The sequence below is a fragment of the Lethenteron reissneri genome, chromosome 11, assembly GCF_015708825.2.
Source record: "Lethenteron reissneri isolate LAM-NWPU_2019-01 chromosome 11, ASM1570882v1, whole genome shotgun sequence".
NCBI lineage: Eukaryota > Metazoa > Chordata > Hyperoartia > Petromyzontiformes > Petromyzontidae > Lethenteron > Lethenteron reissneri.
In genome coordinates this window covers 114,865-132,749 of record NC_083789.1, presented here as the reverse complement: position 1 = coordinate 132,749, position 17,885 = coordinate 114,865, and the positions used below count along the sequence as shown (strand labels likewise).

The 17,885-nt window shown below is 47.8% G+C and overlaps 1 protein-coding gene and 1 long non-coding RNA gene across 4 annotated transcripts; one reads left to right on the top strand and one right to left on the bottom strand.

Moving 5' to 3' along the window:
* Positions 1-298: 298 nt before the first annotated feature.
* LOC133341205 (alpha-N-acetylgalactosaminide alpha-2,6-sialyltransferase 2-like) lies at positions 299-16,250 on the bottom strand. Of its 2 annotated transcripts, XM_061549663.1 has the most exons (9): positions 16,088-16,250; positions 12,319-12,613; positions 9,076-9,244; positions 7,975-8,164; positions 5,444-5,582; positions 3,912-4,015; positions 3,730-3,813; positions 1,694-1,793; positions 299-532 (listed from the first exon to the last, which is right to left on the bottom strand). In XM_061549663.1, exons 1-9 carry the CDS (start codon positions 16,198-16,200, stop codon positions 350-352), a joined length of 1,377 nt encoding a protein of 458 aa, XP_061405647.1. In that variant the 5' UTR covers positions 16,201-16,250; the 3' UTR covers positions 299-349. The 2 variants fall into 2 exon arrangements, with proteins under 2 accessions (XP_061405647.1, XP_061405648.1); XM_061549664.1 differs by lacking the exon at positions 3,730-3,813.
* Positions 10,926-16,092, top strand: LOC133341206 (uncharacterized). 2 transcript variants are annotated; one of them, XR_009755026.1, is made up of 3 exons: positions 10,926-11,049; positions 11,358-11,545; positions 12,397-16,092. It is a non-coding gene; the product is annotated as an uncharacterized LOC133341206 (long non-coding RNA). The 2 variants fall into 2 exon arrangements; XR_009755025.1 differs by having other exon boundaries at positions 12,394-16,092.
* Positions 16,251-17,885: the final 1,635 nt, after the last annotated feature.

The window sequence follows — 17,885 nt, the reverse complement described above, 5'->3', positions numbered from 1 at the left end:
ACAACCTCATCACCTGGGCTGATGAGGTCGTGTTTCGAATAACTCAAAGTACATTTCATACCAAACACGCACAGGCCGAGCACGAAGGCCCAGCGAAATTAAAGCAGGAAGGTCACTCCAATATCGTGATCGTTTTGCCACAATATTTATTGGACTACGACAATAAAAATATGAATTCAATATAGCCATTACACCATAAAACTACGTCTTAAAAAATCTAGGTAAAATAAAATAATGAAAACAAAAAACATTTTATTTATTTTTTTACCTACGTGACTTTACCGAAAAAAACAAAGAGTATGAATCATTGCAGTCACGAAAGCTTCAAATCTAGAATTAAAAAAATCTACTATAATTTCTTTGGAGGTTTTCCTTGAAAAAGGGTCATGACTTGTGATTTCCGGAGCATCTTCCAAAGCATCCTCTCAAAGTTGAGGTCATGGTTGGCATAGAAAACGAGCTTCTGCTTTTGGTCATAGTAATGGTCGGGGAAGTGCTTGTAGGTGCTGGTTATGAACCCATAGGCGGAAACCTGCCCATCGGGATGAGAAAAATGAAATGAAATGGGACATCCAAACTAATGTAACACAAATCAACCGTCTATTACATAGTCTCGTGTCGAAGTAGGACCCGTATCTAACAGAGAGGGCTCTTGCCTGTAAATACCTGGCTGTTCAACAGCATTGCTTCAAGCGTGCCTGACTCTTGCTGATGAGACACTGCATGTAAAAGCTGATCCAGAGTTTGTGCATTAAACCAATGCTACTGGAAAAACTACTTTTGAAATGCTGCATGGCTGATTGGTTGTGTAACATATTTTTTTATGTTTAATGTGGAGAGACAAGTATGGGGAGGAGGCGACTTGTTTGCTTATTTATGTGTTACTAATATTCTGTTTTATCCATCTCCATATCCTATAAGCAAATCCTTACAGGATGCATCTGCAATAAGAATACAATGTGATCTACCTTTAACTAGGAACACACGACATTAAATGCACCCTACTTCATCGGATCTCGGAAGCTAAGCAAGGCTAGTCCTTACGACGGGTAACCCACAAGGAATGTCAGGCGTTGTCGGTGTGAGGGCGAGGTAGCTAAGATATGGCATTGCTGAGTGTCTTCCCCTCGTATGCTTGATTTGTCTCCGGGATTGTCAAAATATTTCCATTTAGCAGAGGCTTTCTGAAAAGAATCTTGAGCCTCAGCGAAGTTTTCGTGGGTAGTTGTGGCATTATTATATTTTAGAGCTGATTGTTTAACCACTCAATTTCCGATTATCGGCTTTATTACTCGGCCCATCATGGATACAAAAATAGTTGGGAAAAAAGTGTGGCCTCTGTTCCCAAGTGTGCCGCCGGATGGGAGGTGGTGGGCGGGGCTTAGTGACGTCACTGGCAGGTGAGCCGTGTCACTCCGAGCGCGGCTCGGAGGGAGTTTCCTGGCAGCAGGTTGGCAATATTTCGGGCTGTCACCGTATTTAATGGGACACAAGTAATTGTTTACAAACATAAGAAATTGCTTCCAACTTTTAGCTAATTAACCAACTCAATCGACTAATTGGGCCACATCCAAGTCTATTATATTTTCAGTGCTTGGTGCTCATTAACGGAGCAGCCCGCAGAGGAAATGTAATCCTGCAGTCAGTGATCATTTGTCTGTATGCGAGGTGTCAGGGACAAGAGGCACATTACCTGGTCACAGGTGTGCAGAGCTGTGAGCAGGGCTATGGCGCCTGTGCTTGGCCTATAGAGGTCTTTAAACTTCGTTTGAAGACGTGTCGAAGGCAAAAAACTGAAAGGGGGAAAAATGCAGACATGGCAGAGTTTGTGCTCAAAAGATTCCAAAAAGCACTTTAGGTTTTGTAATAATACAATGTACGGGACTTTACCGAGAGACCCAAAGAGTATCAATTCCTGCAGTCACGAAAGCTTTAAGTCAATATTTAATCCAATGTTATAATACATTCAGTCAATATGCAAAATGTACATATTATTTAATAACATGAATGGATGATAATGGATGATATTGGTCGCGAAAGCCTACGTATTAAACTAACATGAATGTGTTTAAAATTGCCTTTTACAAGGTACACTGTGTCAAAAAATGTATTGTTACAGATATCCGCAATTCTTATTATGGGCAGCAGCAGCGGGGTCCATGACTGGCTCCCAGTTCTCCTTGGGCTCTCGTCATGCCATCATCCACCATCACCTGTCATGCCGTCATCCACCATCACCTGTCATGCCGTCATCCACCATCACCTGCAATCATCCACCATCACCTGTCATGCCATCATCCACCATCACCTGTCAGGCCGTCATCCATCATCACCTGTCATGCCATCATCCACCATCACCTGTCATGCCGTCATCCACCATCACCTGCAATCATCCACCATCACCTGCAATCATCCACCATCACCTGCCATCATCCACCATCACCTGCCATCATCCACCATCACCTGCCATCATCCACCATCACCTGCCATCATCCACCATCACCTGCCATCATCCACCATCACCTGTCATGCCGTCATCCACCATCACCTGTCATGCCGTCATCCACCATCACCTGCCATCATCCACCATCACCTGCCATCATCCACCATCACCTGCCATCATCCACCATCACCTGCCATCATCCACCATCACCTGCCATCATCCACCATCACCTGCAATCATCCACCATCACCTGCAATCATCCACCATCACCTGCCATCATCCACCATCACCTGCCATCATCCACCATCACCTGCCATCATCCACCATCACCTGTCATGCCGTCATCCACCATCACCTGTCATGCCATCATCCACCATCACCTGCCATCATCCACCATCACCTGCCATCATCCACCATCACCTGCCATCATCCACCATCACCTGCCATCATCCACCATCACCTGTCATGCCGTCATCCACCATCACCTGTCATGCCATCATCCACCATCACCTGCCATCATCCACCATCACCTGCAATCATCCACCATCACCTGCCATCATCCACCATCACCTGCAATCATCCACCATCACTTGCCATGCCATCATCCACCATCACCTGCCATCATCCACCATCACCTGCCATCATCCACCATGACCTGCAATCATCCACAATCACCTGCAATCATCCACCATCACCTGTCATCATCCACCATCACTTGCCATGCCATCATCCACCATCACCTGTCATCATCCACCATCACTTGCCATGCCATCATCCACCATCACCTGCGAATTCTCCCAGCCACTGAAGAACAGGGCCCATTAACTCGCCGCGTTGTGTTTGTGTGAGAGAAGCCACGCAGCAAATCACCCAGATCGTCAGATCGTCAGATCATCAGATCGTCAGATGATTTGGGTGATTGTCAGATTGTTCGGTTATCCACAACCCCGCTGTGCACCACAACCGTTTCACGGATAGCCCCACAGATAATAGGTTCCACTAACCCCCCCCCCCCCCCCACACACACATTGCTACGGAGAAGAGGAGTTCTTCTAACTTAAATAAAGATACTTAAGAAACAACGGTTTTGATTCAATAAATTATTTGGCGGTGCTGCTGCCGAGTTGCCAGTGGTGTACGCAGACAATAAACAACAACAAATATTCGTAAACAAAACAGCCTGAATAAAATAGGTATGTATATAAATAAGATTTGTGACGTTTCGGCCAATGATCCTATGTGCTATGTTTTACTGTGACTGCAATCGCAAAATAAATAAAACATACTTATTTTTTAGGTATCGCAAGAAATCCGGATGCAGCATTTTGAATTTCCTGTCGACATCTTCATTTCCAAAATAATTCCAGGGTCTGAAAAACAACTTGTTTAATTGACACTTTTAGAACGCCATCAAATGATGGACAAACACTGGACTGATGCGAGTATTTGCGAACGCGCAAGCACGTACTTGTCCTTTTTATCCGGCCCTTTATTGACCACGGCACGTCGGGAGGCAGCGGTCACCATGTAGTAGTCCTGGTGGCCGCAAGGAACGAATACGTATCGAGTTTCCTGAAACGCAAAGTAGAAGGGAAAGCTTCGTTTGTCGCAGGTGCGAGTTGCAGCTCTCCGCTGCGCTCTTCCGGTTGTGCCACACAACGTCCGACGTTTCGCGTCACCCTCACGGGTGACAAACGTAGTGCTCACGTTGAATCTGGCTTTCATCGGTGGTCGCTACCCGCTCTTGTGCCAGGCACAGAGGATTGAGTTCAAGGGTGATGGGTCGCTGAGCTCGTCCGTGATCACCGTGTGAACAACCGCGAACGGCGCTACCATCAGCACCATCCTCTCACCGCTGATTCCAAGGCGATGGGGGAGTCTCTTCACCCCTAAAGGAAACGGTACCCCCCATTCCCACAGAACAACGGTGCCAGTCGCAGCGCACCACCTCAACAAACACATACATATCTCTAAATAGCCAAACAAACGTCACTTTCTGTGGCCAATAAGTAAACTTTAGCCCAATCCAAAATACCTGGGTGTCATCTTTGACAGTGAAATAACCTTTAGATCATGCACGTAGTAAAGACATTTGAAAAGGTCAGAACCAAGTCTCAAGTTCATTTCGTGCAACCCGGTGAGAACTCAAGAGACCAGGATAGACTTTAATTTGCAAGAGTCACCTGGGTCACCAACATGACAAAAACAAAACAAATACAATAAAGAACAGCAATGAAGTCAATATCAATTGGTGCAAAAACGACGGTGCTGTCATCGCATTCAAAATAAAATAAATTGCACGAACATAAATCAACGTTAACAAATGTATTCCCTGCAGCAAGTGAGGGTTAACTGGGGGCTTCAATAGAAGCCTTGGTTTGGAACGGAGAGTGTACGGACAAGAGGAACATGAGATGAGAGGTTTGCAGAGGTGAGTCAGTGGAGGATCTAGGGGACGTTGAGTGTGATTTATTTTATTTTATTTTGGATTGGATTGGGAGCCAGTGGTGGGATTGGAGTATTGGGGTGACGTGGTGATGTTTATGATTGTGAGTGACATGTCGTCCGTACGAATAAGGCTCATGACTAGAAGTGTAAACATTCCTGTTGCTAACTTCACAGTCAAAGCCGGTTGTTACCGCACCATTTACCACATTTTAGAAAACATCACAAAAGGTCAGGGCTTTAATGAACACCGTCATCTGCAGTTTAGCGATGATGATGAAAGTGGTCTCTTACTGCTCAAATAAGCATTGAGGCGGTGCTCATCTCCTGTTCACAGCCTGGAGCCAGTGGTGGAAATTCCACATTCCTATGACGGGGGAAAATATATCAATAGAACCAACATTCTTGACTTCCTCACAAAATAGTATTAGTTTTATCGACCTCAGAGGAATTATGGGCCGAGTCAACCCAAAAACTAGGATTCTGAAATTGTCACCTGATTGTGTTCGCTGAGCCAGCTCACCAGAAGGTCAGAGTGGCTGTGGTGGATCTCACCTTAGACCAGGGAGGGTGCATGAACCCAAATTTTCTGTATGCTCTCATGGAATTCTTCATGGTATTGGTTGAAAAAAAGTAGAAGGATGTCCGATTGCCAACATCTCGCTCGAAGCCCGCCGTGATCGCCCCGTTTACCCTGGTGGCCAAAAGATCACAAAAGGTCACATGATGTCAGGCATTTGTGTAATCATTACTTATATCTTGTAACCTACTTGGGTGTAGGTATTCTATCTACCAATATTGTTATTTAGAAATGTTAATATATATATATATGTCTTGAGTTACATTAGGCGAGTTTAAGTATCGTTAAAACAACAACTCTTCTTGGTTGGAATGCACTCCACCGATAGGACACAAGGCAGCCTCACAAGACGTCCCGGGTAGCTTCCCCTGCTCCTCTCAACTTGTGACGAGCCGGGCTGTTGCGAGTTGGGCAACTCAAAGGGAGTCAGCTGTGAGTGTGACCTGAACTGGTACTACACGCCCCACGTCACCAACCTCGCGCACACCGACTCGCATGGTGAAGTATGGTCAACAAATCCGATATCAAGTTACCAAAGGCTGTAAAGTATTCCGTATTCATGAGAACGAGCAGGCTGCACGTCATTTGGATGTGGCTGTCTCTCCCACCCTACCTTCCTCCAGCCAGCCAGCAAAACTTTTTTTACATAAAATTTGTCCAAGGCAAATTTCGTTACAGGAAATTAATTTAACATCGATTCACGGTTCGTGCACGTTTTTTATATCTCGTTGCTTTTGACCCACTTCATATTTGCTTCACTGGTGTACAGTTCTTTATTTGACGTCATTGCTTTTGTGATGTCGGTGACCCAGATGCACACGAGGCGACTCTGCTCTCACGAGTGCTTCAATTGGTTCAACAAATTACACCTGAACCACCTGACCCCCCCCCCCCCTCAATTCCTTGGGGAGGGAGAGGGAACGGCTCGCTCCGAAGACTCCGTACAGGGATCAGGTTGCTCTTCGCCATTGCGAGCAGTTGCGATGCAAAGTTCGTGTCGTTTCTGGCGCCGCACTGAAGACCTGGATCGTGTTCTAGAGGCTGTGATAGAATGATGTTGCCATGTTCTAGTGAACGCCGCCCGCTAGAGCACAGGCAGAGGAGCACGTTATTTATTTACTTTTACTTCAGCTCTGCAGAAACTCTGACCTCCATCTGCGCAATGTCCCCCGTGTCCAACATTCCCTTACCCCAGCTGCCGCTGCGAGCCTCGTAGGTGCCCGCTTGGCACGGCTCCCCGACTTCGACGCTGTCCCCTCTACAGCCACGACGGATCCCTCAAACTCCACGTTGTCCAAAACGCCGCTACGAGACTTCTCACCTCCGCACATGAACAACGCCACCACCCCACCCGCTGCTCCAATCCATCCGTCGGCACCCAATCCAATCCGGATCAACTTCAAGATCGCACTCTCCGTCTCTATAATATCCTCCGCGGATTCACACCTCCCGATCTCTCCCTTCTCAGTTCACTCCGTTGACTCCTCGACACCACAGGCCTGGTTCAGATACCACCTGCACATGATGCTAGCCTCGACCATTATTCGAACTCTGGTGACTTCGTTAAAAGCGCTGTGGGCGACAACACTGATGTGCCGCTCACCACCTTGAATGTGTACATGAACTTCAGATTGCATACTTGTGTCACTAACACGGTCAGCAATGTGCTGACACGCCAGTAGAAAATCAGTTGTACAGGTTTTCAAATATTTCACCTCCGGACTTGGCATTTACGCCCCCCCCTCCCCTCCATTATTCGCAGCCTTGACGTTGAAGGACGCCTGCCCAAGCGATCCAATGAATCTGAATTCCAGGAAAGTACGAGACAGGTGCAGCGTGGAGAGCAACCGAACCTCATCTTGCAAGCCACTGAAATATTGCTGAAAACCATTTCTTGTGACAGAGACAAGAGTCAGAGTTTGACTCCCGCCCCAAATAAGCATTGAGGCATTGGTGCTCATCTCCTGCTTACAGCCATGCTAGGCCAGTCGTGCAAGTTGGCATTCACATAATGGGTGGCGTGGGGGGGGTAACTTGACAAGACAACCTCTGTTGACTTTCCCACAAAGTGGTACGGATCTGATCCACCCCGGAGGGATGATGGTCTGAGTCAACCTCAATCAGCATTTTGAACTCGCAACCTCCCCCATAGCGAGCCCCCATTGCGAGCCCCCATTGCGAGCCCTCATTGCGAGCCGCTCGCTCTGCCACTGAGCCACCCGGACGATACTTCGCCACGCTGGTCAGTGCGGGAAGGCGAGAGGGGGGGCGGCGCGGTATGCCCTGGACCGGTTCAGATATCACTCGCCACGAAGCGATGTTCGCCGTGGCCAGGAATCGAACTCATGTGACTGGGTCCATAGTCTTAATGCAGTGCGCTAACCACACTCGTGCCACCGCTCTCTGACGACAAAAATGGGCTCGAAATGTGTTCGATGTAGAACTGAAAACACGGCGATTCGAGGTTAAACCTCGGGCAATTCAATGGATCTGCAGGGGGCCTTGCCTGAACACGTAGTCGTGGGAATCGATTTCCTCTCCCATCATGGACCCATTGAGGATCCCTCCGTTCCCGACAACGGCGCAGCGGACGCACTTCTCGGCGTCGCGTCCTCCGCCGCCGCCATCAGGCAGGCGGTGGGGAAACATCTCCCGGCACTCCGGGTGGCTCAGCACGTCCACGGCGTCTTCAACATCTGCACATTTAACCCGAAAGCAAAAGAAAAAATACTAAAACCAGAAGCCGTCACTTTTATACAAGATTAGCTCGCTTCAATGACACACCTACCAAGCTCATAATTACCATGTATTGTCACGTGCAGAAGTGTAGTTATGACATCTGGTTCAGAATCGTGGTCGTTATCAAAACGAAATGGAACAAAAATTAGAAAGTGCACACAGAAGCACGGAGAGATGCAGGCTTGGAATGAAGTTGAGAGACAGAGTTACATGGATTACAGAGCGCACGCAGGTTAATGGCATCATTGATATTGTTAAGAAATGTGAGTGGGCAGGACGCAACACGGCTACGAAGAATATTGACAGATTCCCGAGAATAATAATGGAGTGGCAGCCACGGAACAGAATTCATCCGAGGATGTCTTCCTCGAAAATTGAGTGATTATACCAGCACACGGGCAGGTGCGAAGCGAAACACGTTCCTTCGGAGTGGGCAGGTAGGAACTTGGTTGGACAGCGCATTCGTGCACGACAGAAAGCTCGCGGTCACGTGACGCACTTCAACCAATCCGGGAGTGTACATGTTTGGGAGGGGCTATGCACGACAGACAAATACTCCCTGGTGGGCAGTGTGGAACTGTTGTTCCTACCTGTATTATTACATGGCTGGAGAACCCAGAGGAAACCCGTGCGGAACAAGGGGGAGAACATTCAAACTCCACATGGAAAAGCACCCGAGTGGGGAATTGACACCAGGCCCTTCTTGCTGTGAGAGGCACAAGTGTTACCACTGCGTCGCCGCCGCCCTGCCACCTGGAAGGATCAATTTACCCTGCCAGATGTACAAAGGGCTGTAAAATATTTTCACTATCATCATGAAAGAACATAAATTAATTGAATAGAATGAACGAACGAACAACTAACGTACCAGTCCTGTTCATTCCCTTCCAGCCGTACGGAGTGCGGTACTTTGAAAGGCGATCAAACTCCTCTGGGCTGAAGTGTCCCTTGCGCAGCAGGACCGGTATGTTGAAGTCAAACATACCTTGCAGGAGTGGCTTCCTGCCCACCACCCTGCGCAGACTCGCGGAGCAGTTCTGAGCACAAGGGAGGAGGATTGGACACAACGCTGTGAGGTGACGCCGAGTCAGAACACAGAGCACAAATAGCAAAGTCCCCGTGACTCTTGAGGACGGGATAATCCGAAGCATTGTTTTCTCTCTCTCTCTGGCTTCAAAAGCTGAAATCCTCTGTTGCATTGAAGCCTAGCACGGGGCCATATTAACGCAGGGGCTTAGGGGCCTTACCAAGTGGCCTCCAAAATATACATACAATATTGATATCGTGCTTTACAATGGTAAAGATGCAAGTGTAGCACAGCAATTCACTGTTGTGCAGATTGCGCCAAAGTGCCGGAAACATTTTTTTATTTTACTTTAGATATACGTTTATTTACTTGTAATACTTTTTGATTATGAAAAGGTTTGTCTGTTACCCAAATCTACTATAAGTTTAACTCTTCACGTGACAATTTAAAAACTGGTCATCTGAATTGTTTTTTAAATATAATTCTCATCAGGTCCCTTGGTGTTTTGTGTCGTCTCCAACTCTTATTATCCGTTCTGTCTCTCTGGCCTATAAGAGTTTATGCTATGACGAGGAGTGGGCCATTACCTGAAATGTCACCTATTATATACGTTATTTATTTTAAGGCCACACGGTGTTATTGACATATGCGTTGAGTTTTTCTGAAGCTCTGTGGCCAATCCTAGAGATAATGTGGCAATTAAATCCACAGCATCGCTGTGTGTGTGTTGCTCCCGGTTACACTCCTGTAGATTGCGTTCAAAAACGAGAAGTGAAGTAACCGAGCGGTGAATAACCGTGCCATCGTCGTGCACAGGAGGTAGCTAAACCCGTCCAGGGATGGAATTTACACAAATATAGGCCCCATAAACGATAAGAGCCCGGACCCCCCTCAATCACAATCTCACACTTCGTCTTCAAAGACTGCTGAACTTGGGTGCATTAAAAGTTTCACATTTTATTAAATGAAAATAATAAAATGTAGAAAGATGTTTTTACTCGACCATTAGTTTAGCTGAGCACAGGATCAAGGTGACGTTGAATTTAAAGTCTACCGAGGCCACAATTCCCCATGTGGCAAGTGTAGAATGTGTCAATACTTAACACGTTGAGCGAGATCAATGAAAGTCAAATAATTCGTGCATAACCTGCACGTGTTACGGTGCATCAACACCACATCGGTATCACTCTGAACCGCGCCGTGTGCAGCATCCGAGCGCTGTCCACCTTCAAGAAGCAGCTCAAGGCTCGCAAGGGCTGCGGCTCTCGCCTGTGCAGGGCGGCGTACGAGCGACATTGATAGCTGGCTCCGAGTTGTCGATGGTACATCGCGTCCAATAGGCAACACGTGCGCGCGTTGTAAATCACGTTCACTATTAATAATGTGCGGCTCTTCTTAACCTTCACAGAAACCTTCCTTGCGTGTAGCTCACATGTTGTTGTGTCATGGAAAGGTGAACATCAGTGATATATGGACATAAGTGCTGACGATTAGCCTGGGTGTAATTCAGCTCGAGGGACACCCGTACTTGTGTGCCGCTTGTCGACTAACTCAGCAGAAATCACTGACAAACGCGCAGGAGAAGAATGCACACTTTATAGATGCTTCAGGGGAATGTTTGCTCAACTTCTAAGTATTCTACACATGTTCGTATATAAGAGCTCTCGGCCTTATCCAGACCACCAGCTCAAAAGAACGTGTGGCTATTCGTGTGTGTGTATGTACAACGACAAAGGTTCCCCGTGAAGCCTTCACAAGCCGTTGGGGCAAGTGCTATAATAGACACATATGGAGGCCGGCAGGGCACACGATGAGGTAAGCCCCACGCCCGGCCGCTTTCATCTCTCTCGTGGCGATGTTTTACACACTGCACCGGGTATTCATTTGAGGCTGGGTTGACCTAGCAGAGGCCCAGGACCGGTTCATATAATTGTCACTGGTGTTGACCGTGAGCATGATTCAAACTCGGCTTGCCGGGTATGCAGTGCAGCGCAATAACCACGACACAGCAAGCAGTAGATGTCAGCACCAACACAACTCATTACTTTGGCTACTTGTTTGAGTGTAGTTTACAGCTGTGCAACCATCTATCATAATTGCTATTCGCGATGTTTTGTTACCAGGCTACAAATCTGAGGATGGAAAAGGAGCTAATTTCCCTGTCAGGAAGTCCACCGTCGACAGCGATGTACTTGGCTGTTTAGACAGTACAGAGGCCTTCAACTAACAATGTGAACACTTCCGAGAATTGGCAACAAGACCACAAGACACGAGCCTCCGGGCTCTGGAAACCACCTGGAGAAGATTCCAGGTACGCGTTGACAATGATGGCGAAAAAGTGGAGACTCTTTGACTTTTTGAAGCTTTTGACATACATCATGTTACGGTGTATTATCCGTTCTTGTTCCATTAAAAACGATAGTCCCATATAAGTCTTTAACACAATGTGAAGCACCCTATATTTTGCTACTGTTATACATTTCCACACGATAAGCCACTTCGTTGAGTTATCATTTGTGATTGCCAGTAGGTCGCTTTTGAAAAATAGCTGGAGCTCAGTGGGCCTTACCTGGTAAAATAAAATAAAAAATGGATTAGTGGTTTATTTTTTAGTAAATTCCATCAGTCCTTGTGCAAAAGTGAGAATGCACTGTGATCGAGCAGGAGCGGACAGTGATGGCGACAGCATGTGGGGGAGGCCTTCATCCAGCAGTGATGTAGTACCCCCGTGGGTTAGCTAAGTTAGGCACGGTGGCTACCACATTAAGTCGTTATGCTAAGTGTTACCTGTTGTGTTAGCTAATAAATAGTGTTGTCTGCAAAGTCCAGTATGTGCCTGAATTTAACCCACTACACGTGTCTCGTCTAGGCACGGACGGAAAACCCATGAACCGCAATCACGCGTGGTAACTTTTATATTGCCCGACGTTTAAGTTGTGCCTGACATTCACGATCGAAGATAATCACGACCCCACCCAGCGTGCGTTCTCCAGGACACGGGGGGGGGGGGTGACCCGAGGGCCCCCCCAACCCCGGCCACGTCCACGCCAAGCCACGCGTCAAGGCGAAGCCTTCCAGACTCACGTCCGCCAGCGTGTTGCTCTCGCGAAAGTAATCATCATCCTTGTCCAAGCTGATGTTGTACTTTTTCTTCGCCAGCAGCCACTCCTTCGCCGCCAGCATCTCGTCCTCCCTGAGGTCGGGATCCCAGGGCAGGGAGCCGCCAGCCCTCGCCGTCCCCGCCGCCCTCGTCGTCGCTGCCGCCGTCGTCGCCGCCGCCGTCGCCACGGTGGCGTCGAGCGACATCGCGTCCGCGTGGCTTCGCTGGATCCGTTCGTAGAAGAGAGTCTTCTCCTTCAGCCACAGCGCGAAATTGCACCTGCAAGGCGACAATGAGAAGAGACACGGGGTTGTCTGTGCCTCCAGCGGCCAGATGCGTCTCGACTCGACGGAGCGTTGCGCAACCCCACAACTTCCAGGCTGAAACGAACCTGTCTGACGATGACATTGACAGACGTTTCATATAAAATAAAGCCTTCAAAGTAACAATTAGGGTACACGGTCTGGTGCCATGATCTCAGATTACCCCTCCTAGTGGTTAGCTGTGTTTTTTTTATGTTTGTTGCGTCGTTCGCGTGACTTGCATCTCAAAAACGCTGACGGGTTTGTAACGTGGACAGTTTTCTTCTCACAGAGTCACAGGGGGAAGCCGCAGACAAAGCTGAAAGGCACCCAGAACCGGTGCCAACAATTTCCCAAGCTCTGTGATCCTATATTGGGACATTTGGCCAACTTTGTTTCAGGATCTACTTGCGTCCAGCCTCAACGAGGAGTTGGGATCTCATGCTCACAACATCTGGGCCCACCATGGAAGTGGAGAAGGATGGTGAATTCACCATGGAAGTGGAGCAGGATGGTGAATTCACCATGGAAGTGGAGAAGGATGGTAAGCTACCATTCCTGGATGTTTTGTTTGAGAAGAGACCTGACGGCTCGTTGGGACACTCTGTCTATAGGAAAGCCACCCACACAGATTCCTATCTGAAACCTGATTCCCACCACCATCCAGCACAAGAGAATTCCCTCATCAAAACACTACACCATAGGGCCTACTGCATTTGCGATCAACACCACCTAGCCAGTGAACTGGAACACGTACACCAGGCCCTCAAAATGAATGGGTACTCGGACCGCATTATTCGCTAAGCTGTTTCTCCAACCATGGAGAAACAACCCCCTGAGAAGCCAATCAAAACCATCACGTTACCATACATAGCAGGTGTTACCAAAAAGATTTCCAAAATCTTAAAAAAACACAAGATCCAGGTCCGATTCAATACAGTACACAAAATCCGTGGTCTAATCCCATCTGTGAAAGATGTCATTCCTGACATGCAATATCCTGGGAGTCTACAAACTGAGTTGTACCTGCGGTGGAAATTACATTGGGAAATGAAACGACATGTCTCAGACCGTGTTCGCAAACACAAGGCAGATGTGAAACACGGCAGAACTAATACCTCTGCCGTAGCTGACCATTGTTATAAGGCTGTGGGCTCGCATGATATTGTTTTTTACCGAGACCAAGGTACTCTGCAAACCTTCGGGCTACTACCAAAGGTTTGTTCATGAAGCCATCCAGATATATAAACATAGACATCACTTCAATCGAGAAGATGGATCAAATTGAGCAATCATTGGAAGGATGTTATTAACCAGGTAAAACCTTAACTGTTTATGGTTGTTCCATCATATATGCCGGGTACTAGTCTATTTTTCCGAGTTAATTTCTCCCCGCATCCCCAGCGTTTGCCATTGCTGCTTCATTGGCATGTTGCTGCATTGTCACTCGTGCACCGCCCGTGCTTCTGGTGTTGTTGATACACTTGGGCTACGCCCATCCCCAAACCTTGATAAACAATTTGCCTTTAGAGGCTGACTCCTTTTCCTGATGACGACCCCTTGTGTTGCGATGGAAACGTCGTGATTTGTTTTATTTTATTTTATTTCTAACTACGTGACTTTACCGAAAGAACCAAAGAATATGAGCGTTCCTTTGGCTAACCATGGGCCCCTGAATGCAAAGTTTAGCAAAGACACACACCCAAATGGCTTACCTTTGTGGGATAAAAATAAATAAATGTATGACAAACGACAGCTTGAGAGGAAGCGCAGTGGACGTGGAGCAATGCACGCAGCCCTGCAAGCTCGAGGGTGTAAATTCCACTCCTCGTAGAACATTGCTTCTACCACATCATCAAGTGAATTTTTTACCTACGTGACTTTACCGAAAAAACCTAAGAGTATGAATCCTTGCAGTCACGAAACCTTCAAATCTAGAATTAAGTGAATATCTATCCAGCAGTGGATAGAAAATGTATATGTTCAAATTATGACGGGCAGAATACGTTCCTAAATAAAGGATATGGACTTTCATAGCTACGTCACGGACACCTTTTAGCTTTGCGATGGCAGAAACCACTTTTGTCCCGGAGCCTGAGCAGAAACCAGTTTTGTCCCGGAGCCTGAGCAGAAACCAGTGGCACTGGAGGGAGTCGAGTCCTCTGCCGTCATGCAGACGCGATCGTACGGCAAGAGTCAATTACTAGACAACTTCCACTCACTTCCTCCAGCGGTTGTTCATTATTATTACTCCTTTTATTTGACCACATCACACATATTGATTCTACGGATGTTTCGGAGTTCAGCCCCGCAGCAATGTCAGCAACTTCGTTATCAAAAATTGTCGCCGGTTGAAGCTCTACATTCCTTGAGACGATTCGTCGGTGAAGGCAGAAAGAAAGCGAGTTTCTGGCTTGCGAGTTCATTTAGACAGCGAGCGACCAAAGCGGTGCCTCCTCCCAGTGGCTTCAGTCGACTTGTGACTGATTTGGGATTAGACAAAAATTACACAAACTGCACACAAAAACACGCTCAAACAGTGCAAATGCACCTGGTGTCCATATACAGTACCGCATGTAAAACATTCATGTCAATACTTTGTGTGCACGCTCACGAGTTTGGAAAGTGTTGCAGATCAGTTTGCGACAGCGGTGATTGTAGAAACCGCGCCAGTGCAGTGCTCAAACCATCACCACGACGTACACGTGGACATGAGAGCAATGACGCATCAGCTGTGACTCTACAGTCTTCACGACAGCTGTTATTCAATCCATTTGTCATCCTTTACTGTCATCAATTTAATTTTTTACCGAATTCACGCTTCACAGATTCGACCCCATTGCTTTCTCTCATCTATTCTATCCCCCTCATCTCATCCATTACAGTGCTATACCATACTCTTTGGTTCTTTCGGTAAAGTCACGTAGGTATAAAATAAAATAAATCAGTTCTGCTGACCAGCAGTTCTCCTGCTGCTGTATCTGTTCCACCTGATGACGGCCGCTTGTGTTGCGATCGAAACGTCGTGATTTTATTTATTTTCTACCCACGTGACTTTACCAAAAGAACCAAATAGTTTGGATTCCTGCATTAACGAAAGCTTCAAATCAAGATTATTACAGTGATGTGTTGTGTCGTTGTTATTTCTCTGCAAAGCGCATTGATTAAGGTGCTATTTAAATTTCGCTAAGATCAGAATAACATATTTAGATTTTTAAATACAGGGAAAAAGAGTTACGTATTTCAAAGGCTACGGTTATAATGTAAGGACTAGAATTCACAATGTCAGTATTAATGATCGATCAACAAGCGATGAATGCATCTCTTGGATGACAGCATTTGAATATAACCACGGCAGGAACCGAGAACATCTCACGAACCTGAGTATTCCTGCATGGCAGCGTTTGTTTAAGACCCTGACATTGTAAATGTACACGCCACTCCCACGTACCTGAGAATTCCTGCATCGCAGCGTCTGCTGAACACCCTGACATTGTAAATGTACACGCCACTCGAAAGCAGCACAATGAAGGCAAATATCTTTTCGATCGACCTGTAACGCATCGTTGTCAAAATATTCTCCTTATCAAACCTCACGAGGCATGTGCCAAACAAGAACGACACACGCGCAGCGGCAGCAGTCTGATGGAATATTGCAAGCACCGTGGGCCATCTCATATATATGCGTGACAAAAAATGGGTGTAAACTTAAAAAAATCGTGATGTCAGCAAGACGAAGCTTTCAAAGGTGCTCACGGGTGATGACTTTTGAAGGAATCATTTGGCGTGTCAGTGTTTGTCAGGAGATTATGTAACCCAATATATGACGGCAATGTTACTTAACATTGCATCGCTTGTGGAATAAAATGTTCCAGTGAAAAGTAACATCCATATTTTCGTGACATTACACCTTTTAGCATCTTTATTTGAAAGTTTTCTAAAGCGTAACAAGCCACGAAACAAAATCTGTCCGTTCTCCAGAATTTATTCAAGCAAGCCTGACTGCTGATCAGACACCGAATGTCAAAATCGGGCCAAAGTTGTGCTTGTATTGAAGCAATGCTGATGAGATTTGCACTCCCAGGAGGCCGTGTGGCTGAGGGGATGTGTGGAGTGTGCCTCGATGTTTGACGTGGATGTGGATCGACGGATTTGTGGAGGAGGCGACTTGTCTGCTCATGCGTCAGCCAGCAGCAGCAGCAGCGCGTGGTGGTGGTGGTGGTGTGCACCACTCGTGTCTCTGTCAGGCAGCACTGCGTGGTGGTGGTGGTGGTGGTGGTGTGCACCTCGCGTGTCTCTGTCAGGCAGCAGCAGTGCGTGGTGGTGGTGTGTACCACTCGTGTCTCTGTCAGGCAGCAGTGCCTGGTGGTGGTGGTGGCGTGCACCTCGCGTGTCTCTGTCAGGCAGCAGCAGTGCGTGGTGGTGGTGGTGGTGGTGGAGTGCACCACTCGTGTCTCTGTCAGGCAGCAGTGCGTGGTGGTGGTGGTGGAGTGCACCTCGCGTGTCTCTGTCAGGCAGCAGCAGTGCGTGGTGGTGGTGTGTACCACTCGTGTCTCTGTCAGGCAGCAGAGCGTAGTGGTGGTGGTGGTGGAGTGCACCTCGCGTGTCTCTGTCAGGCAGCAGAGCGTGGTGGTGGTGGTGGTGGAGTGCACCTCGCGTGTCTCTGTCAGGCAGCAGCAGAGCGTGGTGGTGGTGGTGGTGGAGTGCACCTCGCGTGTCTCTGTCAGGCAGCAGTGCGTGGTGGTGGTGGTGGTGGAGTGCACCTCGCGTGTCTCTGTCAGGCAGCAGAGCGTGGTGGTGGTGGTGGTGGAGTGCACCTCGCGTGTCTCTGTCAGGCAGCAGCAGTGCGTGGTGGTGGTGGAGTGCACCTCGCGTGTCTCTGTCAGGCAGCAGGGCGTGGTGGTGGTGGTGTGCACCTCGGGTGTCTCTGTCAGGCAGCACTGCGTGGTGGTGGTGGAGTGTACCTCGCGTGCTGTGAAGCTCTCAATGCCGTCGGCGTTCAGGAGGAGCCATACTATGGCTCGCCAGGAGACGGCGCTAAGGCAAACTCATCTCCACCTGAAGAGCGTTGCCCTCTCGCAAGCGTCGGTTTCCTCCAACAATATTAACTCCAGTTTCCTCCCACGTGTATAAACGCTCGTCAATTAGCTGAAAACATCTTCATATCAAGAAGATGGCAGAGCTTGGGCAATCGCCTGGCTGCTGCCTTTCCGCCTGTTTGTGGTTCCTCCTCGCGCCTCTGCGTCGCT